The sequence below is a fragment of the Macrotis lagotis genome, chromosome 5, assembly GCF_037893015.1.
Source record: "Macrotis lagotis isolate mMagLag1 chromosome 5, bilby.v1.9.chrom.fasta, whole genome shotgun sequence".
Taxonomy (NCBI): Eukaryota; Metazoa; Chordata; class Mammalia; order Peramelemorphia; family Peramelidae; genus Macrotis; species Macrotis lagotis.
Window position 1 is genome coordinate 114,360,160 of NC_133662.1, and position 25,011 is coordinate 114,385,170.

Here is a 25,011-nt window from a genome sequence, read left to right on the forward strand (position 1 = left end):
ATTATATATGTAGTCACCATTTTCCTTTATAGAGGAACAGAAATGTATAATCTTGGTTTAGTTTATATTTTCTCAGAATCTATAATAGTATCTGACACAGAAGAACACCTAATAAATGATTATTGAATGAATGAATGAATGATTAGCTGATAAATTGAGGAATGACTAAGCAAATTATGACCTATGAATATAATAGAATATTATTATATTGTAAGAAATGAATAAAGGGACAATTTCATAAAAATCTTGGAAAATATCTATTTATGATATTTTTCCCTCCTCCCTCCCCCCTAAGAAAGCCATACTAACACACAGATTATATACAAACACATATATGTATATGTATATATACACATATATTTATACATTTACATATACAGTCAAGGTTAATTTTATATATATATACATACGCACACACACACATAGATTACTATAAACATATAAACACATATATACCCATAGACCTACTTGTAAGTGACTGCTATGCTTATTTTTGTTTCTCATCTGCTTTTCTGAAGATGGATAGCACCTTCCATTATAAATTCAAGTCTTTCCATGTTTTTTTAAATTAACCAGCACATCATTCCTTGCACCACAGCATAAATCTAACTCATTCACATCCCATTTGAGAGATTGTCTGTGAAAGTTTTTCCCCTCAGTTTTTTGGCATTCCTTCTATTCTTGATGTATAGATTTTATTTATATAATAAAATTTTAATTTGAAATAACTAAAATTATCCATTTTATATTCAACAATTCTTTCAACCTTATAATATATGAAATATATTATATTATATATGAAAAATATAATATAATATGATATAAAATGTTTGAAGAAAATATATACAAGGTGATTCCCAAAACAATGATGATAATGGACCTTGTTTTGTATTGGCTTACTTTGATGTGTATCAGAGGTCCAAAAAAAAAAGGAATTAAAGGAAAAAAAGAATTTTCCTGTTTCATCTGCTAAAGTCATTGTAGTCATAGTTTTAGGCCATAATGTAAACCCTAGATTCTTAATTTAAACTCTGATGAGTCAATTATCTTCTGAAAAATATTACTTTCTGTGAGAAGGGAAGAGAATGATATACACTAGCTTTATCCCGTGCTGGCTTCCTGTGAGGTCATTCTGTGCCTCAGCATCCTTCCAGCTTTAGAGACAATGGTGTTAACTAAAAGTCTCTACTATCCTTCCTGATATCTGCCTTTATTCTTTCCAGAGTGTCTTTTAAATAGATAGTGTTTGGGGTAGAAGGAGGGAGTTAGCACTTTAAAAAATCCCAGGAAGAAAATCAAAGACATAATTAGATACTTTTGTTTTTATGATGTAGGAAAAAAGACAATCAAAACATTTTGAGGATTTCTGTAAGGGATAAATTCTTTTTCAGAACCAAGTATTCCATCTTTCTTGGTTCCATCTGGGGGTGGGGGGTGTCAAATGAAGCCATAAGGTATGGTATTCATTGGAGGGTGAATAGGAGATTGCTATAAACAGAAAAAAGGACAGGAGATATTTTGGTCATAAAGCCCCAGGCTGGAAATGTCATAATACAGAACAATTCTCATATTGGACCACTTTGGTTTGGTTATTGATGTTCTTTAGAATGTCATTTGTCAGGGCAGCTAGGTGGCACAGTGGATAGAGCACCGGCCCTGGAGTCAGGAGGACCTGAGTTCAAATCCAACCTCAGACACTTAATAATTACCTAGCTGTGTGGCCTTGGGCAAGCCACCTAACTCCATTGACTAGGAAAAACTAAAAAAAAAAAAGTTATTTGTTATGAATATGGAAGTCCTAGCTTGTAGTTCCTATTGTGGTTGATAGATCCCTTGAGTTGGGGGGTTTTGATCTGTAGCAGAGCTAAGGTAAATTGGGTGTCCTTGCTCAGTGAAGTACCATTAAAGTGAGCCCTGAAGAATGAAGGGTCATCAGGCAACCTAAAGGGGGTGTGTGTGTATGTGTGTGTGTGTAATGAATTAGTTCAAGTCGTAATAGTGGAGAAGGGTAAAGCTTCAGTGCAGATTGTATTGGGACAGGGCTTATGTGTAACTGCCTAACTTTCATCCTAAGGGAGGTAGAAAGACTCAGTCTCAAAAAAGAAAAATAGATAGAATGTCATTTCTTCTAAATTTCTTGTTATTGATGCCATAGTTGTATTATGTGGCAGGAATAATTTCACAGGGGGTACTGAAGATTGATGATTATATAATAACTTATGTTTATGTAATAATTTAAGGTTTAGTTAGATAAATGGATAAGCATTTATTGAATACTTACTATATTGCAGAACCTGTGCTGGGTGATAGGAATAATAAGAGGGAAAGAAGATAGTCTTTATTATCCAGAAGCTTACAATTTAATGGGAGAAGTATAGAAACAAAAAGGATCCTACAATCCTACTAAGTAGGGAGTAACTAGGGGGATATAGGGAGACTATAGGAAGTATCATGGTGACCTGGTTCCCAGTTAATGGAAGTGGGATTGGGGCAAGGAGCTAGGGATGGAGTCCAAATTTTTGGTGGAGCGGAAATGGTTGAAGAATGAGGTCATGACCAGGAAATTTCAGGAACTGGGGGTGACTATCTGGTTCCAGGTTAACTAAGCTTTCTTTCAAACATCTTTCTTCAAAATTATTCTCTTGAGTGGGCAGAGCAAGTATTATTATACTTATTTTACAGTTGAGGAAACTGAGACTCAGAGATGAGAACTAGTTACTAAAGTTCACATTGTTAGTCTTACAAGTTTAGATTTGAACTCAACTTTCCTCATTCTCAAGTTCAATGTTCTTTCTACAACAGCATATATAGGACTAATATTCAATATTACAGGGTATAAATATTTAAATAATTAGTGGAATTGCTTTAAAGTCAAAGGTCTATTGTATTGATGCTTAGTGACTTGAAGGGCTGTTGGGTTAGGAAAGATTTTTTTTGTTTTTAGAATTGGGAAAGTATGAAGATGCTTGAATGCAGACAGAAAGAAGCCTATACCAAGAAGGAGTTTCAAGATGGATGAAAAAGGGAAGTTGACTACTAGAGCAGCATCTTGGATGAGGTAGGAGGCAATGTGATTGAGGGAGCCATGAATGAAATATTTTCATAATGCATCTGTACTCCATGTTGCAATACAGGAATCACTGAAACTTTCTGGGCTTTGTTTTTGTATATTTCACTTCTTTAGGGGAAAGAAGGTGATATAATAGAAAACAAATGAGGTGAATACTTAGGAGTATGCCCAACCCATAGCAGGAGGTCAATAATTGGGGCAACATTTTGGCACAGTAGATGGAAGACCAAGTCTGGAGTCAGGAGGACCTGAATTCAAATTCAGCTTCAGACACTTACTAGCTGTGTGACCCTGGGTAAGTCACTTCACCATGTTTGCCTTAGTTTTCTCCTTTACAAAATGAGCTGGAGAAAGACATGGTGAACCAGTTCAGTATCTTTGCAAAGAAAACCCCAATAGGCTCATGAAGAGTCAAACCTGACTAAAACAACTGAACAACACAAATAGTTGGAGTAAAGACAACTCTATATAGTATCTATATCTGCTTTTGTGGAGAGTAGATTCTATTATATCAAGGTCACATAAGAACTTATTGAAACATCAAAAAGCATAAAGTGAGAAAGATAAAGAAAACATAAAGTTAGAAAGATGATAGTTTGACAGATGGTGGGAGATCAGAGTGAAGTCCTAATTAGCTATATCCCAAATCCAGACACTCTTTGATAAAAAATCCTTGTTGCCATGTGTAGAAAAGCAGAACTGAATACTCTATAGTCCAGTGACCCTGGTCTCTCTGATGTCTCTCCCAGTTGTGGGTATTTTCAGGAACTGTCTCCTAGGCTTAGAATTCTTTCCCTTCTCATCTTTGTCTCTTGTCTTTTTGACTTTCTTCAAATCTTGATTAAAGTATCACCTTCTATAAGATGCTCTTTAAAGTAACCCTTCCTTCTGAGATTTTTTTTGTATATGATTATATATACATTATATATATTATATATCATCTTATATATTATATATTGTATATATAAAATATATAATATATATTATATATATTGTATATGATCATATATACATTACATATATACATACATATCCTTATTTATATATAATTATATACTACTTGGTCCTGGTCCTTCATTATTGAAGAAGACCTAAAGGGAATCATTACATTAGAGGCAAATTATAGTTTGTCTGATTATGATTGCTAAGACATAAATATATGTAAATAAAATATTATGTATACTTTCTATATAATTTGTATACATTTATGTATAATTATATATGTTATATATAATACCATATATAATATATACTTTTATGTATACCTTTATATATAATTATATATGTCCTTGTTTTAAATAATTATATATTTTGTATATACTTTGTATACTTTTAAAGATAATTTTTATATCTTATATAAAATTCCATATATACTCTATATATCTCTTTATATATAATTATATAAGCCTTAAATATAATATATACCATAAATAATCAATGCTATATATACTCTATATACCTTATTATACACATAAATAATATGTACTATGTATGCCATTGTATGTAACTATATTTACCATATACAACACTACATATAATATATACTTTATATAATTACATATACATCCTCATTTGTATGTAATTATATATACCTTGTATATAATTTGTATACTTTAATATATAATTATATGTATCTTATAAATAACCATGTTTGTATAGAAATATTTGTATATTGGCTCCCCCATTAGATTGTGAACTTCTTGAGAGGAGAGACTTTTTTCCTCTTTCTATGCCCAGGAATCAGTCCCATGCTTGGTACATTGTAGGAAGTTAATGTGTGTTGACTTGAAGTGATTGACTTCCATAGGGTTTAATATTTCTGCCTTGTAGGACACATGCATATTCCTTAGATGAGTGTGGGACTACTTAGCTTTTTATTCAGTCTATTGAATAGTATCCACATAGTGGTTACCCATTGATTAAATAAGGAAACAGATTCCTAGTAATTAAAGCTCTCCAAATGTGGAATGGGAGGAGGCTTCAAGAGATAGTGAGTTTCTCTTTCCTGAAAGGTCTAGATTAGTGGTATCAAACTCAAATAGAAAGGGCATTAATTCCTTTATAAAAATGCATGGCCACCTAGTGACTTACTTTTAAAATGTATTATTATTGATGATTTACTGTACTTTCATTTATTTTGCTGAATATTTTCCAGTTACATTTCAATCAGGTTTGGGCTGTGTTGATACCTTTAGCTTCACTAGTATACTTATCTCCTACCTACATTCTTCTGGAGATTCTTTTTTTTTTGGGGGGGGGGTAGCATGGATTGGATAAGATGACCACTTATATTCCTACCAATTATAAGATTCTATGATTCTTTGAACTAGGAGAAATATGATCTTGGCAAGCAAGTCAACAGTTTTTAGACAGTGAGAAGATGGAAATTTTACCAAATTTACCAATACATTTGCAGCCCAGGACTCCTTAGGGTCTCCTCTAATTCAAGATAACAAAATAGACAGCAAGCCAAACTGCATCTAGTTTTCAAGAGATTTTGAAGTGTTGATTGGACTTTACAACTCAGAGGAATGAAAATTCAAAGTCAAAAATAGAGTTGTTGAGTATTTTATCTTTTCCTTCTATTCTGTCCCATCCCCATCTCCCAACAGATTGTAGATAATCTTAGTTGCTAGCCTAGGAGGCACAGTGGATGGAGTGCTAGGCAGGGAGTCAGGCAGATTCATCTTCCTGAGTTCAAATCTGAACCAAGACACTTACTACCTGTGTGATTTTGGGCAAGTCACTTCACCCAGCTGCTTCAGTTTCCTCACCTGAAAATGAACTGGAGAAGGAAATGGCAAACTGCTGAAGTATTTTTCTGCCAAGAAAATCCCAAATGGGATCACAAAGAGTCAGGCATGACTGAAAATGATTGAACAACAAGAACAAGAACAAAGCCTTTGTAAATTTTGGAGGTCCTGTTTTTGGAACATAATTAGATTGGGCAGAATCAGTAAGTTGTAATATGCAATATTTCTTGACCACAACAGAGAAGTGTCTCTTTAACTCAAAATTGGTGGGCAGGGGATTTGTCATCATGTTGTGGGGGGAAGAGATTAAGACCTGCGGTATAGTAAAAAGACATATATATATATATGCATATGTATACATTTGTATAGTCTGGGATAATCGATTCAGAATTCACCATATCTTTTATGAAATTTAAAAGCATTCAGTTTTTTGAAACCTCATTTCAACCTCCATCTGAAATTTCTTTGTTGTATATGTCTAAGTGATGTTTGTGACAGGAAGTGGAAGTTCCTAAATTCTTAGGAAGAGGATAAAAATATCATCAGACAGGCAACAGGAAGCATTAAAAATATCTCTTAGGAGAAATCCAATTGTTGTTAGATTTCTAACCCATTGTTTCTGGATTTGGTAAGTTTGGAGCAACTTCAGAGATGTGGTCAAGTTGTCACGGCTCCTGATCCAACCTTACACCCTGGGTGTTAAGCTAGGACTATTTGTAGAATGTGTCAAATTATCTACAAGAACATGTTGTGTGGACACTCTGGAGAAATTTTCTATTATTTATATTGACTAAGGATATAAATACTTAAAATTCTAGCAGATGTCATAGTCCAGGGACTAAGCTCCTAATTTTTAAAGTGCCTACTTTTTGCAAAAGTATTTTTTACTATGTGCAAAAGTGTTAAGCTTTGGGGATATAAAAAGAAAAGCAAAACAACTACTGTTCTCAAGGAACTCAATCTAATTAATACAGAATATGGAAAGGGATTTCAACAGTAAGTCACATAGATATATATACACACATATATATATACACATATGTATTTTTATATATATATATATATATATATATATATATATATATATATATATATACTTGTGTATATACATACACACTATCTCTATTGCTAAATAAAATTTAAAATGCTCTGGATTTTAAAGGGCATTCAAAGCCCTTTAAAACTTGCCCCTCCCTCCTTTCCAGGATTCTTATATCTTATACTCTACTATGTACCCTACATTTCACACCCTCTGGTCTCCTTGCTTGTACCTCAATAAGATACTCCATTTCTGGACTATAATTATATTCACTGGTTTTCCTTCATCCTTGAAATTCTTTTCCTCCTCATCTCTGCCTCTTCATTTATCCAACTCTCTATGAATTCCATTAAAATCTCACCTTCTACAGGAAACCTTTACAAACTTCTTTTAGTACTAGTGCTTTCCTTTTGTTGATTATCTTCAAAATTTCCTGTATTGACTTTGTTTGTACATAGTTGTTTACTTGTTATCTCCTTCTTCCTGGGAGTCCCTTGAGAGCAGGTATTCTTACCTCTTTGGATCAGGGAATGATGATTTTTTTTGTTCTTCTTTGTATCCCCCTGAGTTTAGCACATGTATGACATAAAATAAATGCTCAATACATGTTTTTTGATGAATTTGTTGAAAGATTCCATAGTCCTTACAGTGGCAAAGCAGACTAGACAATACATTTCCTTGAGCATTCTTTTCATTGATAAAATCACATCCTTTTGGTCTATCTTCCTGCATTTAGCTTCTCTTTCTAATATCTCCACACAGTGTCTATATTGATAGTACTAAAGCAAAAAGCTTCAGTGATTCCCTCTTGCCTCTAAGATAAATTGCAAAGCCCTCTCTTTAGCATGGAAAACTCAGAAAAATCTGAATGAAATTTCTGACTCTCTTTTTTGGGATTCTAAACTCTGTCATCCAACATAGTATCTATGCCTTCCACCTTTGAATCATCATGGGCTGGGACACAGGTCACCATCCTCACCCCCTGCATACATATCATTCTGAGTTACTAAGAAAGTCCTATCCTGCTGGTAGAAATATTATATCCCAGATGCTTCCTGAATCCTCTGAGCAATATTCTACTTACAAATGACTACTCAAAACTACCTTCCTTCCAAAGACAGAGCTTCTACTGTTAAGCTTACAATGTAAAGAATGGGGTTGAAAATGGCAGAGAAATTCTGAATAATTGTATTATTGTCTTTGGTCTTTCATTTTATTCACCTATTCATTCAACAAATATTTATTATTTTTTTTTTAGGTTTTTGCAAGGCAATGGGGTTAAGTGGCTTGCCCGAGGCCACACAGCTAGGTGATTATTAAGTATATGAGGTCAGATTTGAACTCAGGTACTCCTGACTCCAGGGCTGATGCTCTATCCACTGCGCCACCTAGCCGCCTCCCAACAAATATCTATTACTGTCTGCTCATGGAAGGCACTGTTTCAGCAAGCTGTGTGTAACTTTTAAAACTATGATTTCTGAAAGCAGTAACTTGTTTTGGTGCTTACTATATGCTAGAGAGCACATCCTCTGCTTTGGGGTCTGGTAATGGCAAATGAGATAAGCTACCAGTACCAAACAAGGACCTTTGTAAATTGAGTTGGAAACTATAAGCTTTAAGGACTGTTTAAATTATATTCAATTTAATTCAGCATAATTAAAATTTAATTAAAAAAATTTATTAAGCCTCAGTTACATGGCAAGCTCATGTTGGATATAGGAGTCACAAAGAAATATGTTCAAATCCTATCTCTAGTAGACAGAGACTGTGACTATCAATAAAGGCACTTCACTAGTCAATGGTCTGGATGATTCTCTAAGACTATTAAGTGACAGAGAGAGGTAACCAATCCACATCAATAGAAGTTTTCATAATAGAAGTTCTGTCAATTGAAGAAATTATAGGGCTGAATTTAAATATATCTATCTATCTATCTATCTATATCTATATATACACATATGGGTACATGTATAGCCTCTCAGACTATAAATGATACTGTAGGGCAATACTCCAAAGAGCTCTTCACATAGTATCAGGATTCATCTTAACTTTAGTGAGCTTCTAGTTGCAAAGCCTATCTGCATTGAGTCAGATCGCTCAGCTGACTCAACCTTTCTTTAGCCAATCAGCTATCAGCAGAACAATACCTCTCTTTGAATCAACACAGATCCCAAAAAACAGCACAAGAACTATAGGACTAACCACTTTGATTATCTTCTGTGTCGTCTTTTTGGCTTATTTATTTATATTTGGCAAGTTTCTTCCCTTTTCCTATTTTCTGACTTCCCTTGGTTGTTTCCCTATGATTCTAGCACTTCAAACTAGGATTTCCTGTTATTTAGTAACTCATTTCTACCTTATGATGAAAAGTTAAAAAAAAAATTCTTCTGCCAGGTGCAGTCCTAAAAATCTGTACATATTTGCCTCTTATTCCTCCAAGTTATTTGATTCATAGGTTATCAGTAATATCCTTCAAAACTAGGAAAACAATAATATATAACTGAACTGATGGACCACAAAGCATTGCAGATTTCTTTACCTTGGTCATGACTCTGCTTTTAAACATGTCCTTTCAATGCATTTATCTGAAGGACATTTTTCTCTCAGAACAGTCTGTGTTTCTCTACACATCTTCTTTTGGAGGGAATATTTTTCTTCTAAATTTGATTTTCTCGTATTCTACACATAAAAGCACATAGGTGCTTTTATAGCACCTAAAATGTTCACATTACAAAGGGACAGTACTTTACAGTATGATCCTAGTAACTTCTAGGTGGACAGATCATGGATCAAAGAAGTGAGATTGGGTTAATCCCTGTTGGAAGAAACTGATTTTCAACAAAGGGAGATGGAGGTAGAAGGGGAAGCAGAAGGGGGGTAATCTATATATCTATATATATAAAATCATTCTTTACATATTCCTGTTTATCAATTTTCTCTGGATACAGATAGAATCTTCCTTTATAGGTCCTTTGTAGTTAATTTGGGTATTTATCATAGATAAATTGACTTTTGGATTTTAAAATCTGATGATACTGTGAAGTAAAAGGGGTCTGAACTAGGATTGCGGTAGCTGCTTTATAAAGGAAGGATATGGGACAGCTAGGTGGTGCAGTGGATAGAGCACTGGCCCTCCAGTCAGGAGGACCTGAGTTCAAGTTCAACTTTAGACACTTAGCAATTGCCTAGCTGTGTGACCTTGGGCAGCCACTTAATCCCATTGTTTTGTAAAAACAAAACAAAAAGGAAGGATGTATTTGAGCATCATTATAGATGAAACAATGGTCAGATTTACTCATTGATTAGATGAGGGAGGTTAAGGAGAGGGAAAATTTAAAGTGACTCCAGGGTTTTTAAGCTTGAATTCTTGGCATGATAGCAGAAATAGGGAAATTATGAGGGATAAAATTTAGGAAAATAATGAAGAGTTTAATTTTAGAAACAAGGATAAATGTATTGTTGAGAATAGGACACAATTCTCCTTTAGTCCTTTTATATTCAAAATGCCACTTTTTTTTTCCATAGACTGATTTTATCTCTGAGTCAGTACCATGGGAAGTCATTAACCACTGCATTATAGACATAAATACTGGCTTCTTATTTAACTTTGCCCTCCAGATTCTCTCTTCAAAATGCATTGGTCAATTATTGGGCTCTGTAACACGGGAAGGAAGTGTTCAGAGGGAAAATTACTGTGTTTGAAGACCAGTGGATATATTAGGTTAGATTCCTGCCACTCATCATTTAATAATAACTCATTGTGTGCTCTCTTATGTTCAAAATGTAGGCATGGAAAAATCATTTGGGTCAATTCTTGTCTCAAATCCATTTAAATCTTTCACTGGTTCCCTGCCTTTTTTACAATGAATTCAGGCATATTCTCATCTCAAAACTCACTGTCATTTGACATTTACCTTTTTGTTCTCATTTTTTCCCTATGTCATCACACTAGACTCTTCCAATCTATTCCCTTTTCATTTCCTTCCTGTTACTCAGTAGTTCCATCTTTGTACCCCTCGCCAAGATCAGGAACAGGTGTTGATCAACTAATTGGCAAAGAACCAGGAAACTTGGGGGGGCAGGGACTGAGATAGCATGTACGTGCTCATGTCTACATCCTTAGCTTCTGGGGCTACATATCCTAAATATTGTTCAGATCATGATGACTATGACTGGAATGTAAGCTCTAATCCTAGTTTTGCTACTAAGACATTATATGATCTTGGGCAAGTTGTTGGCAACCACAGTTGTCTCAACTGTCTCACTGTGAGGAAAACCTATTGTAAACCATAGAGCCTTTATCTGAGAGTGAGCGGTGGCATGACAAAGTAGACAGAGCTGGCCTTGGAGTCAAGAGGGTTTGGATTCAAATGTCCTCTAATATATTCTACCTGAATGACTCTGGTCAAATAATTTAATCTTAACACCCTTGTTCTCAGTAATAATAAGACCTAACATTGCTATAACACTTACTATGTGCTAGGGCATTGAAGCACTTTATGATTATTATCTCAGTTAATCCTAATAATAGACCTGGGAGGTAGGTATTATTATTATTAATATCCCCATTTTACAGATAAGGAAACTGAAGCAGAGATTAAGTGATTTGACCAGATGTCATGCTGCCAGTGAATTCCTGAGGTCAAATTTGAATGCAGGTCTTTCAAATTCCACATCCAGAACTCTAGCCACTGCACTATCTAGTTGACTACTTTCTCCCTTTAAATATATGTACTTTAGACTTAATTACTTTAGAATGATAAATAGGTTGGGGCTGGGGGAACTTAGAGGTCCTCTAGTCTAGTCCCCTTATTTTTCAGAAGGTAAAAATAGGTCTATTGCATTAAAATAGATTTGCCTAGCAACATAGCTAAAAGAAGAACCTTGTATATAAAGGAGAGGGTTTGATTGGATCAATCACCCTCTTTACCCACTTAAACTAACAAGATGCTACACCCTAATACTTAAATCCTTACTGAATCAATCAAGATTGGGTTTAGATTAAGTTATCAATTCTGTTATTCTTTGGTATCACAGGATGAACTGGTGTGATGGAATAGGAGATGTGCTCAGATTTGTTGAGGAAAATTGGTCATGCCCTGTGGGTTGTCATTTAAATAGGAAAAGAACTTGGAACTTAGAAGTTCAAGTAACCTATGGTGGATAGGATAACATACTACTCTTGAGGGAAAAAATTACTTGGGGGAGAAGGGAGGAGGAGGAGGAGAGCTTAGGTCTTGACCTCAATTCACTTCCACCTTGGCTGGAGAAGGGCCTAATGAATTTCAAAAGAAAATGATTTGGTCTTTTTTTTAATTAAATTTTTTTGTTTTTATCATCATAGTCCTAATTCTTGAAGTGTCCTTAGAACAGTTGAAGCTCTTTTGTACTATGATGATCTTGTTTGTCCTTCTTTCTCAAAAAGGAGCATGACATCAGGGAGTGATACCATGGCAAGTAGGTGAAATTGAGAAGGAAGAGAGGTGTTGTATTAAGTCTTTTTTAAGATGACTTCTGTAAGTCACCTGGTCAATGGTTAGATATGAATCAGGACAACTGGAGATAGTCTTGGATGTTAAGCAACCAGGTTTAAGTGACTTGTCCAAGGTCACTCAACTAGTAGCAGGTGTCTGAGGTCACATTTGAACTCAGGTCCTCTTGACCTGCAGGACAGTCCTCTACTACTGCATAAACTAGAGACACTCAGGAAAGGAAGCTTCAGGATTCTACAAGGAGTCCAACAGAAATCTCCAACCACATTTAAAGAGAACTTTCTGAGTATTTCATGAAGAAAAGCAACTAATTAACTTAAATTTCCACCTTGCTACCCGTGCTCTCTAAACTTGAGGACACTTATTTCTGGTCTCTCTAATAATTTGTGGAGAAGTTTGTAACACGTACATTTTAGGGAGTATGTTTATACTAATTCTTCTTCCTATACTGCTTTAACAAATATTCTTTTCTAAAACCTAATCATTTCTGACTGATAACTGATAATCAATCAGGGAATTATCCCACTGGGGGGCTCATGAGATTTGGTGCTAGACAGATAGCCCTTAAATCTCACGGTTGCTCCTAGAACTCTGATGTGATATATAACATACAGGTTCTGGGTGGGGATCCTACTTATTGATTCATTTCAGAGGTGGAAGAATAACTTGATAATGTACACTGCATATGTTTGGGGCTTTTCTTATTATGTTACACTACACAATAATTCCCTAGTGATAAATTAATCTAAAAATAAAGAGAAATATCAAAGGGTAAAATTGAGGAAAAAGAATAATCAATTCCACTGACTTCTTAGTAAAAACCATGTCTTTATGTCTATAGACTAAGAGAGCAAATAGGCCAACAATTACAACAGATTTTGAAGAGGGAGTCTTGTGAAATAACAAAACTGACTTCTAATGCCAGCTCTTCCAATAATTAGTTATTTAACTTTGGCATTCAGGTCCCCATTTAGCTCCTCAATAGATTTATTCTCTATAAATAGATAATGGCCAGCATTTATATAGTGCCATAAAGTTTGTGAAATTTTTTACAAATATGATCCCCTTTTATCCTCACAACAATCTTGAGAGGGAGATGCTATTATTATTCTTATTTTATAGACTTGAAAACTTAAGCAGACAGATGCTAAATGATTTGCATGGGGTCACACAGCTAGTATGTATCTGAGATTAGATTTGAACTCAGGTCTTTCTGACTACAGGTCCAGTACTTTATTTATTGTATACTCTAGTTGAATATCTGAGAAAAGTTTGATTATTCTGGAATTTCTTGAATCTCTTGTTTTTGATGGATTGAAGCAAATCACTCAATTCTGGTTTCCTCATTTCCTTATCTGTAATATATGCAGGAGAAGGAAATGGCAAAATTATTCTAGTTTCTTTGCCAAGGGAACTTCAAATTGGGATATGAAGAATCAAATTGAAACTTTCTTTGGCATTCTTCCTAGAGCTAAATAATACATGAAATATCCTTATGATGGGATCTTTTGAGGACTTTCAGTGATAATCAATCACCTGTAATGGATTCTAGACTAAACTGTAGCAGTGGACAATGAACACACAAACACAGAATTCTTTTGAAGGCACTTTCTTTGCATTGGAGGCAAGGGAGCTTTTTTTAGTTGCTTGGAACCTTTGACTTCACACTATACTTCTGCATTTCAATGCAAATCAGCTACCCCTCCACATTCCCAGTTCTCATAATGCAAAGCTGTTTGATTAGATAGTTCATTTCAATACTTTTTGAGTATCTTTTGAGTCACTTTTTAGGTTGATTTCTGTTTTTACTAAGGCAGCTCATTCCAGAATCTTCATGTTTCTACATCATTTGGTATGAAAATAGAAAATATTAAATATCAGTCAGCTTGGACAATAGGATTTAATTCAGAGGATTTTTTACCCATGGAACATTGTTTTTCCCAAATGAAAACTAAGTTAAATGAGAGCACAATTGAAAAACCAATGTTCCCCAAAGTGGAGCCTGAGTAGACCTCAGGGGCCCTTTTCATTCCATGCTAGTGGCAAGGTTTGTAAGGGGCTCACTAGAGACAGATGCTATTGTTATAGAAGTCATCCTTCCTGCTGGTTCTCATGGAGTAATAAATGTAGACACTTTTTCTGCTTAGGTAAACACCAGATCCCTTGATTTTATGAAAATCTCAAACATAGAACAACAAATTCCTCAGGACATATGAGACTTAGTGTCTCTTTCTCTGATGAGGCATTATTTATACTTAAACTTGCCTTACTCAGTGGTTTTCCTTACTTTGAAGACAGTCTTGCACATGTAAAATTCCCACTCCCATTCAGCCCAAGAATGTTGCTGTTCCCAGATTCTCATGATAAAAAGATTGTGGGATTCATGGCTGAACTGCTGGCAGCTGATTTTCATTAGAACTTTGATGAGAAACTTAAGTTGGAATTACAAACATCTGTGGTTACACTTCCCTTCAGTGAACTGTTTCCCAGAACTTAACTCTACCACACCAGGAGGGAAAAAGTCAGCCAAGAAGAGGATACTGCCAAGAGACTTAACTAGCAATTCCTGAATCTGTGGCAAACACCAAAAAATGGTCTTAGGGTAAGAAGTTAATTAGGTGGGAAGGAAGGGAACAACATGGAAGAGATCTGGTTCAATATTGATTATTATTATTGTTGCTAAATATTGGAAGTTGATAACAACAATAGCAAGGCTCTGGGAGTGAGGAATGAAAAATATATTTGGTAGTTTAAGGATGGAGATTTCTGGAGGGTTAGGAGTTCCCATGAATGGAGACCCCAAGATACCTCTAGACCACTTAAATTGAAAAGGTTTTAGGAAGCAAGTCCAGGAGGATTTCACTTAGGGTACCACAATATTGTGTGTAGAAGAGTAGGACCACACCACCTGGTAGCTTCCTATTGAAATGAGTTATCCTAGTGGGCAGCTGGGTGGCATAGTGGATAGGGCACTGACTCTGGAGTTATGAGGACCTGAGTTAAAAGCTGGTCTCAGACACTTAATAATGACCTGGCTGTGTGACCTTGGGCAAGTCACTTATCCCCATTGCCTTGCAAACATCCCCCCCCCCCCAGAAAGAAATGAGTTATTCTTTCATCATAGCATAGTGGATAAAAGGAGGCATTGGAGCCAGCTAACCTAGATTTAAGTCTCACCTTTTAGACATATTTTGTGACCCTGGGCAAATCATATAACTATTCAGTTCTTTGAGACTAGAAATTGTAAGGAATATCATGACAAGAGGCATTTATTGTGCATCTACTTTAAGTCTTGAGGACAAAAATATAAGCTAAAAGAAAGACAGTCCCTATTGATATGATGGAGAAAGAAATCTGGAGAGTTAAAAGAAGAATCCGAAGAGGAATAGAATGAACATCATAGATTTGAGACTTACGATAAAATAGGGGAACTGGAAGGAGCTCATTACTGGGAGCCAGAGAGGGTGAGAAAACCTCAGATACTAAGAGAACTTTCCAGTGAGTAGACTTTTGAGGCTTTTGAGGGAAAGTCAGAAGCAGAGATGGTAAAGGAGATGGAGGAGGACTGACTTGGACCTTTCAATAAAATGGAGGATCTGGTGAAAACTCACTAATACTGGATATAGGCAGAGGGATTAGAAGGAACTTCCATGGTGAGGAGACAAGATAGACATGTTGGCAAAGTCAGGAGAATCAGAAGCAGAGTTGGGAGAGGAAATGAAGGAAATTGCAAAACAATTGCCATTTGCATTGGTGCATGGATTATTTTTCTAGTGCTCTCTATACCTATGAAACCAATCCTTTCCACCAAAAAAAATCTTACCAACTTGTTGCTAAAATAGCTTGTGTTTTGGATAAAGCACTGGACTTGGAGTCCTACAGAGTCATAGAATCATAATTTGAAAGGTTGAAGTAACTGTAGAGGTCATCAAATCCCCCTCCTATTATAGATAAGGACACTGAGGCATGGAAAAGTTAAGTTGTCACACAGATAGTGAGAGTCTGAAATGAAATTTGAACCTGAGTCTTTTTGATCCCAAGTCCAGTATACTGTATTATACACTCTCAATCAGAAAGACCCAGAGGAGAAACCTGCCTCAGGCACTAATGATTTGGACCTGGCAAGTTTCAACCTCCATGGGAAACAATTTCTTATTCTGTAAAATGAAGATTGGGCTTTATGATAATCTTCAGCTCTGTCTATAAATTTATGAACTGAATTGATTCTACCTGTTGAATGCTTACTATCATTCTGACAATATTTCATTGCCCTGATACAAATACTTAGTTGCCCCACTGTAGTTATAATCCTTCCAAATGCACATAAACAGATTCTGATGGACCCTCCCAAAATATATTCAATTTATTTCAATGGAATATCACCCTTACTCAGTAGCATATGAGCTTCATTTTTTCTATATATTAGTGAGACATGTTTGTTGGATGAAATAGAATTGAATTCTTTTTGATAAATTATAAATAACATGAAATTTCTGAGAAATTCACAAAATTTGGGTATTCAAAAGAATGTTCTTATAACTATGTTTCTGAATCTCTTATTCTTAGTCTCAGTCTCTTTCTAGATGATACTAACCCATCAATGATCCAAAATACTATCTTTATGACTTTACCATTAATCATGTATTTCCTTTGAACTGGGATAAGAAGCCTGAAGGAGAAGAAAGAGTATTCGACTATCTGCTTATAGGGCACTCTGTGTGCCAAACTAGTTTTGAGAATGAATTTAATTACTGTTACAGAAAATAGAGGAGTTTTTACTTATTATTTCAGGGGTATCCATGCTTCCCAAACAGTGCTCTCAATCTCTCTCTCTCTCTCTCTCTCTCTCTCTCTCTCTCTCTCTCTCTCTCTCTCTCTCTCTCTCTCGTCTATATCTTCAAACAGATATACTCCTCATTCCAGTAGAATGTAAATTTCTTAAGGGCAGGAATTTTATTGGTTTTTCTGCATATCCTGAAGTACCTTATATATAGCACATACTTCATTAAGTACTTGTTTAATTTAATTTAATTCTATCCTGAGGAGTTGGTGCATTTGGGAAAAATATAGTTTGAATTAATAGCTAAATGTTGAAGGAAACTATACTTGCTAGGGAATAATGTATTTTTGAGAAAGAACCCCCCCCCAAAAAGTCTTGGTGACAATTTGGCCAACAGTTTAGAGAGGGACAGATCATAGAACAGAGGGGAGAGAGAAAGAAAGGCGAGGAATAGAGTGTGTTTAGGTCTCAATGTCTTAAAGCCATCTCTCACTGGATGTAAAGAAATATGAATCCTATAAGGAGAGGGATTTTTATTTTCCAAAACAACTTGAGCAAAAGATGTTACTGTTGAGAGGTGCTATTTCAAATACTATCGAAAATAAATTGAACAATTATTGCCCTTTGTCTCATATAAGATGGATACTATAATAATTGATATTTATAGGGGAGAAAATAGTTGTGTCATACTTACAAAGCAAAGATATATTATAATTCAGAGAAGAGATCTGTAAAGACATTATTTAGTCAGCTATACTAGATCTTTGAAATAAGTATATATTAGATAAATCTGGATAAAGGAAAATATTGTTTCAGTTCTTTGCCAGTCTCAACATGACTTGGAGTGATCACATAGTCTATGCTCAATATATGCTATTTGAATTAAATGTTACATTTATTTAAATATATTTCCAAATCTTTGAAAAATAGTTTTGATTTGATATTTGATAATTCTTTCATTACAAAAGAGTAAATGGTTGAGGATCAGTAGACCTAGATTCTAGTTAGATATATAATAGATATATAATATATACATATTGGGTAAGCCCCTTTCACTTCTACCAGGTTTTAGTTTGCTCAGTGGTAACATGAGTTTGGTCTGCATAGGCTTTTAGCTCCCTTTCAACCTTATCACTCTCTTACTTTCCATTCATCTTTTTTTTAAGAATCATCCTTTGCTAACAGATAGCTGCTGCTTTGGAAATAAGATCTTTGAAACTTGCCCTTCTAAAAATCATCAGTTTTACTGCTATGAATTAGGAATTCCTGCAAGTCATAAAATGATCTGTTATTAAATCCCACCTGTACACAGTAGGCCCTTAATAAGTTTTGAATAAAGGGGCGTCTAGGTGGCAGTGGATAGAACACGGGCCCTGGAGTCAGGAGTACTTGGATTTAAATCTGGCCTCAGACACTTAATAATTACCTAGCTGTGTGGCCTTGGGCAAACCACTTAACCCCATTTGCCTTGAAAAAATCTAAAAAAAAAGTGTTGAGTAAAAGTGCAAACAAGGACTGGTATTTCTTAATCTTGAGAAATTTTAAGATGAAGAGAACATTTTTTCAATTGCAGAGGTCAGGGATAACTTTGGGAGAACACCTAGATTAGAGTATATGTTCCTTCAAGACAGGGCCTTTCATTTTTGTTATCTTTGTTTTCTCATTTTTGTCAGCATCTAGAGAACTGGCATATAATAGAGACTATGTAAAGGTTTAAGGATTGATTGATGAGAGTGATCTCAAAGGATTGATTGATAAGAGTGACCTATCTTCAATAGAAAAAAAATGAGGGAAATGCTCATTTTAGGGAAAGGGGACAATAAGTGCAAATGTAAGGAAATGAGAGAGAACAAAATGGGATACTAAGGGTTAGATAATAACAGTCCAGTTTGTCCAGAATATAGAATGCATGATGAAGAGTGAGATAAAGCTGGAAAAAAGATTGGAGGATTGTGTCTATATTATTTAGCCAACAAGGTGGGACCACTCAAAGTTTTTGAGAAGAGGCAGACCATGATTAGAGCAGTCCATTAGAAAATTTACCTTCTTGCTAGCTCTGTGACATGGATAGACAGGATGATAGTTTAGAGAGAGGGAGATCAGGTAGGAAGCTATTACAATGAGAACCAGATTTAGGGTGACTGACAGTCTGATTGGAAAAAAGGTAAATTCTAGAGATACTACAGAGGTATGAACAACAAATTTTAATAACAGATTGAATATGCAGCATGAGTGGAAAGAATAGACAAAAGAAGACCCCTTTTTTCAAACTCAGATAAAATAACTTTATTTGGTAGACAATGAGAAGCTACTTATTTCCAGTGAGTTACAGGAACAATGAAGGTTAAAATTAGATTAAAAATAATTCCCTCAGATTTTGCCTAATTCTTAGGACACTTTAGATAATTAGAGTTGGTTGCATGATATAACAATAATAGACCACATATACATAGTAATTTACAAAGTGTTATCTTCATAACATCTCTGGAAAATGAGTATGAAGTTGGAGGTATTGATGATGATAATTGTCTGTTTCTATGTGGTTCAGTGGGATAGAGTACCAGACCTGAAGTCAGGAAAACTCATCTACCTGAGTTCAAATCTGCTTCAGACACTTCATCCTGTTGGCATCAGTATCCTAATCTGTAAAATGAACTAGAGAAGGAAATGCCAAATGACTCCAGTATCTCTGTCAAAAAAAAACAAACCCAAATGGATATACCTGAAATGACTAAACAAGAACAAATAAATAACTTTACTGATCTAGGCAGCCTCTTGTAAGGAAACTTTTCTATCAATGCAGATAGATTATTGTTCTGTAATCTGCAGCTCTAGAACATTGATTGGGGGCCCCGAAAGATTAAATATGTGGTAAGAAGGAACAAACCCTCCTGACTCAAAAGTCACTTTCTATTACTCCAACCTGCCTCTCACAAATATGATCCCTGATTGGTAGATGAAATAGATTTAGAGATGTTAAATATTTCGGTTATGAAGCTATTAAGTAGTGGAGTCAGGACATCTAACCTTCACATTTATGCCATGCTTTATGGTTTCCTAATGGCTTATTGAGTTAACGAGAAGGAGAAAAATTTAAATTTCTCGAGGGACCAAAGTTGAAGAGCATTTATTTGACACAGTACCTTTGCACATTCTAAAGATAATAGAAAGGAAATTTTAATTTGAGTGAAATTATAATATTTTATTGTAATTATTTGTCTTTAAAGTAAATTTACACAAATGGAAGAAATTCTAGTGAAATTATTGAAAAATATTTAAAAAGTCTTCTGTTAATTGACCCACCTGTTTCTTCTAATTAGTGAGTGTATTATCTTCCCATTTCACAAATGGAGAGACCCAAAGAAACTGATTGAGTTTCTATGATCAGAGTTAGTAAATAGAGAAGTTGAGCCTAGTACTCTGTCTTGGTGACTTTCCATTATGCTAAGCTGACTCTCAGTGTGTTTGCCATTTGTGGAATACATGTGGCTAATTGTTGACCAACATGTGGTGAATTGATGCTGAGGGGAAAGGGTGATGCTACAGTGTTCCAGTTTTTCTCTTCTGGGTACACTCTCCATTCTTCCACCACATCCTCTTTCTATGCCTCTTTTATTTCTCATCTCCATTCTCCCCCACCCACATGGAAGCTGTGCTTCTGTCAAACTTTTCACTACAAGGCTGGGAGATGGCAACCATTTTCTCCCTTTTCACCACACCTTAGACTAGAGTAAAACATTACTGAACCACCACTTTCCTTTCAAACTATCAGGATCCTAGAAGTCCACTCTGACCCAGTCAATGCCTTCTATCACATCAAATTTATAAAGTTCATGAAGACCTAAAGGGTGAAAAGTCAAAGGCAGAGAGAAGGCATTCATTTAATCCTGGGTGCCCCCTTCTCTGCCCTATTAGTCATACTTTTCTTTGTCTTTGAAGTGTTTGTGGTACTAGAGTCCCAGGAAAATTTGAGAATAGATCATTCATATAAAACTTGACCAAATAAAGAGGGGGTATATTTTTAGGACATTTCATTATCCATATTTCAAATCTTCCCTCAAGGTAAAAAGAAACTATGTGTATTACATGCATTGCACAATACAGTATGCTGCACATTATGTACATATACACAATAAGCAATACTTAAAAATATATAATAAATAAAATATAGAAATATATAATTATAAATTGAACATATATGTAATATATAATATCTATATATGCAAAACATATCTACATATCTATAAACATACAATTATAGTTATATTTAATATTATATATATATATATATATATAGGCAACAGTATCCATGTTATTCTTGATGAGTTTTATGTAGCTGCTCTATTACTCAAGGTGGAGACTGTATGTGGCTTGAGGTCTGTTTGTATTTTGTCTATGAAGGGAATAGTAAACATTGTGGCTGGGAATCAGCCTTCTTTGTGGGATCAGTATAACACGAGGCATTATGTGAAAATATGTAGTAGAAATGTAACTACTACTGTTCCTTCTTCTTCCCTGCTTTCTGTAGCGTGTAATTTGATTCTGTTGGGAATGACTAAGGGCCTCTGTCTGTCAGTTACAAAAAATCACTGGTCTCTTCTAGCATTTGGAACCATTTCTTTGGGGAAATTAAGGGACTACTAGAATCAAATGGTGTTATGAAGTTAACTTCCTATGGGACATTCTTTCTGGCTGTCAGGTAAAAAATCTTACAGGCAAGAAGACTGAATTTACTTTTAAGTCAAAAGTTAAAAAAACAGATGAAAGAAGAAAACAAAGTTATCATCATCATCATTATTATTTTCATGGGATTATAAAGATCTAGGAGAGATCTTAGAGTAATAGTGAATATTAATATAGGACTTAAAAGCTTGCAAAGCACTTTACAATATAATGTCAAATGATCCTCAATCCTGTGAGGTAGGTACTATTATTATCTCTATTTTGCAGATGAAGAAACTGAGGCTGAAAGGTTACAAAAGTCACACAGACTGGTCTAATCAGCTTTGCATCAAATGAGGTCTGAAATTTGCTTCTGGCTTTATCATTTAATTTCTTGGTTCTCAATCTATACATTGCTGCCTCTCTTCTCACCCCACCCCATCCTGGGAAATGCATGACAGAATGTATTTAGTAAATTCGACCTTGTCTCACATGAGCAGGCACTTCATTCAGGGACTTTCCATTTGGTAAGCAACAGGTGGAGATAATGTTTCCCAGTGGCTAATTTCAAGGGGTGAAGAGGAGGTTCATACATGGTGGAGTGTATCCAAGCCCCAACTCTCTCCCTAGTGTGGAGATATTAAATTGACCATAGTTCATGCTCATTACTTTCTCATGTAGGTCGAATTTCCCACCCTACGGTGTTACTGGTGTGGTCACTTCCCACCCAGAATTTCTTAACTGGAGGACCTCTCCTCCCTTGGAAGACAAAAAAAGGGGATTTTTGGATCTTCTTTTATATTTTTGAGGTTTTTAATGTAGACTGGTCATGAATTTTTAGCATAATTAGTATTTGAGATCTACTTGGAATCAGGTTCTGTCTCTGATGCTTATACTATCTATATAATCTTGAACAAGCCACTTAAATTCCAGTTGCCTCTATTTCCTTATCTTTAAGAATGTCTCTGAGGTCCCTTCTTGCCTTTTGTGAAATAGATTTCTGTGCCATTAGTTAGCTAGCTCTCTCTCTCTCTCTCTCTCTCTCTCTCTCTCTCTCTCTCTCTCTTCCTCCCTCCCTCCCCCCTCCCATAAACTTCAGTGACTTTCATTGCTCTTCTACTCAATATCTTCCACACACTGGGTTGTCTAATCTATATGCTTTGTTGTTGTTATCTATTTCCCCCTAAAATAAAAATGTGTGTTTGACATTCAGGTAAAAGACTTTTTCATAAATATGACATTGACAACCTATTCTAGCTTGAGAATTATTTTTAATTTAAGATAATGTCTTGGAGTAATCTTAACTTTTTACATTCTATTTGGGACTCACAGTGACTTCATTACAGATCATAGCATAATAAATCTTGATCTGGAAAACACCTAAGAGACCATTTAATCCAACTGCTGTATTTTAAAGTGAGGGAAACCGAGATGCAGGGAAGTTAAATGATTTATTCTAGGTAACCTACACAGGTGGTAAGCATCAAAAGTTTCAGCTCACAATTTATCCTCTCCCTGCCCATATTATCTTAGAAGGGAAGTTATCTATCATCTAAAATAGAAAAGAATAGATATTTCCAATATTACCCCAGTAGATTTCCTTTCGTATCAAAAACTACTGAGATTTGGAGTTAGAGAGAAGTCAATGATTACCTGGGAATGCTAAGGGACATAGGTTCATTATCCTGATATAGGTCAGGATAATTCTACTGGGCAGGGTTTGTCTTAAGTACTGGCAAGAAACTCAGGAGCATTCCTGACCAGTGTCCCACCACTCTGCTGTACTGTGGGGGTCAGGCTGAAGGTACGTGCCTTTTGTAGTTTGAAAAATTATCTGTCCACTGTGAAATCCTTCCCCACTGAAATTTTTTGATCATTTTATAAGACATTTAAAAATTGCTTTTAATGAATTGCGAGCATCTTGGGGGTGGAGAGAAATAGGACAGAATAAGAGTGATGAAAAAATTAAGGAAACATACACAACATGCAAGGAGAATGCTTTCATTTGGAAGATGAAACAGTTACTATACCTCAGCAAAAGGCACCGTACTTCCAGGAGCTAGTGATGGCTCTCTGTTATCAGCCGAGTCTTGTTTGATTGCAGAACTACCTTCAATGTCAAATTGAAAAGCACTGCCCTCCACTGCTGCGGAACTGGAGGAGAAGCATCCCAAGAAGAGTAGTAGAGTAAAAGCATAAGTCCAGGCAGAGATCAAAGCCATTTCCTTCTTTTACATCCAGGAGTGTGGTCTTCTAAGAGCTCAGGAATTGTTTACCCTCTTCTTCAATCAGCCCCCCTCGGTTCAGTGGTGCCTCAGTTATTTTAACTTTCTTTCAGTTTGTAGTTTCCAGATGTGGCACTTTAAGACAGCCTAACCAGCTCCTTATTTTTTTTTTTTCCTTAAAGGAGGGGGGAAGAGGGAGAGTCTTTCGCTTCCTCTTCTATGTAAGTCAGTCTCTCTCTCTCTCTCTCTCTCTCTCTCTCTCTCTCTCTGTCTCTGTCTCTGTCTCTCTGTCTGTCTCTTTCCTACCCCCTCTTGTGTGGCTGTAGCTCTTCTTTTCCCTAGTCTGGTTGAATAATATACAGATGAGCAGTACTTAAATGGAGAGTGTTAAAATGTAGATTATATTCCAGGAAAGCCCCCTCTCCATAGCCACCTTATCTCCCCTCAGTCAGGATACAGACTGACTCTTTATTCTGCCTCTGGCTTCCTTCAGACAGTCACATCACTCCCTTTTACCTTTAGCTATAGGACCCTCCCACTCTCAGTTCTCCAGTCAGACACTGTCCACTGGTCATTCCCCTTGACCCTCCATCGCCTTTCCTGATTTGGAGATGGTCCAATGGCTCTAGATGAATAGACAGCTCCTACAGACTTGCTTTAAAAAAAACAACCAAAAAACCCTACTTCCATTTATTTAGTCAAGGTGCCAATTTTTTTTCTCTAAGAGCCACAGAGAGGAGTGGAAAAAAATTCTAGGGAAAGGGGCCAGATTTAGACTATCCCAAATAACATAAGGGCAGGGTTCCTGTTCTCTTGACTAAATTTTCTTATTTTTCCAGAGGGCAGAGTTGTGGGGTTTTTGTTTGTTTGATTTAAAAAAAAAATTTTTTTTAACACCAGGGAGTAATACCTTCACTTGAAACTCCCAACCCTCTTGATCCTGACAGCTACTTCTGTCCTCACCCAGCACGAATGTAAGAAGAATATCAT

General features: G+C 35.6%; 1 protein-coding gene across 3 annotated transcripts in view; it reads right to left on the bottom strand.

Moving 5' to 3' along the window:
- Positions 1-24,691, bottom strand: part of LAMA4 (laminin subunit alpha 4) — a 177,433-nt gene extending 152,742 nt beyond the window's left edge. For 2 of the 3 annotated variants that reach the window (XM_074187397.1, XM_074187396.1), the window contains exon 1: positions 23,827-24,691. In XM_074187397.1, coding sequence (XP_074043498.1) covers positions 23,827-24,018 — 192 coding nt within the window. In that variant the 5' untranslated portion in view covers positions 24,019-24,691. The remainder of the gene's footprint in view (positions 1-23,826) is intronic. The other variant, XM_074187398.1, reaches the window with a different exon arrangement.
- Positions 24,692-25,011: the final 320 nt, after the last annotated feature.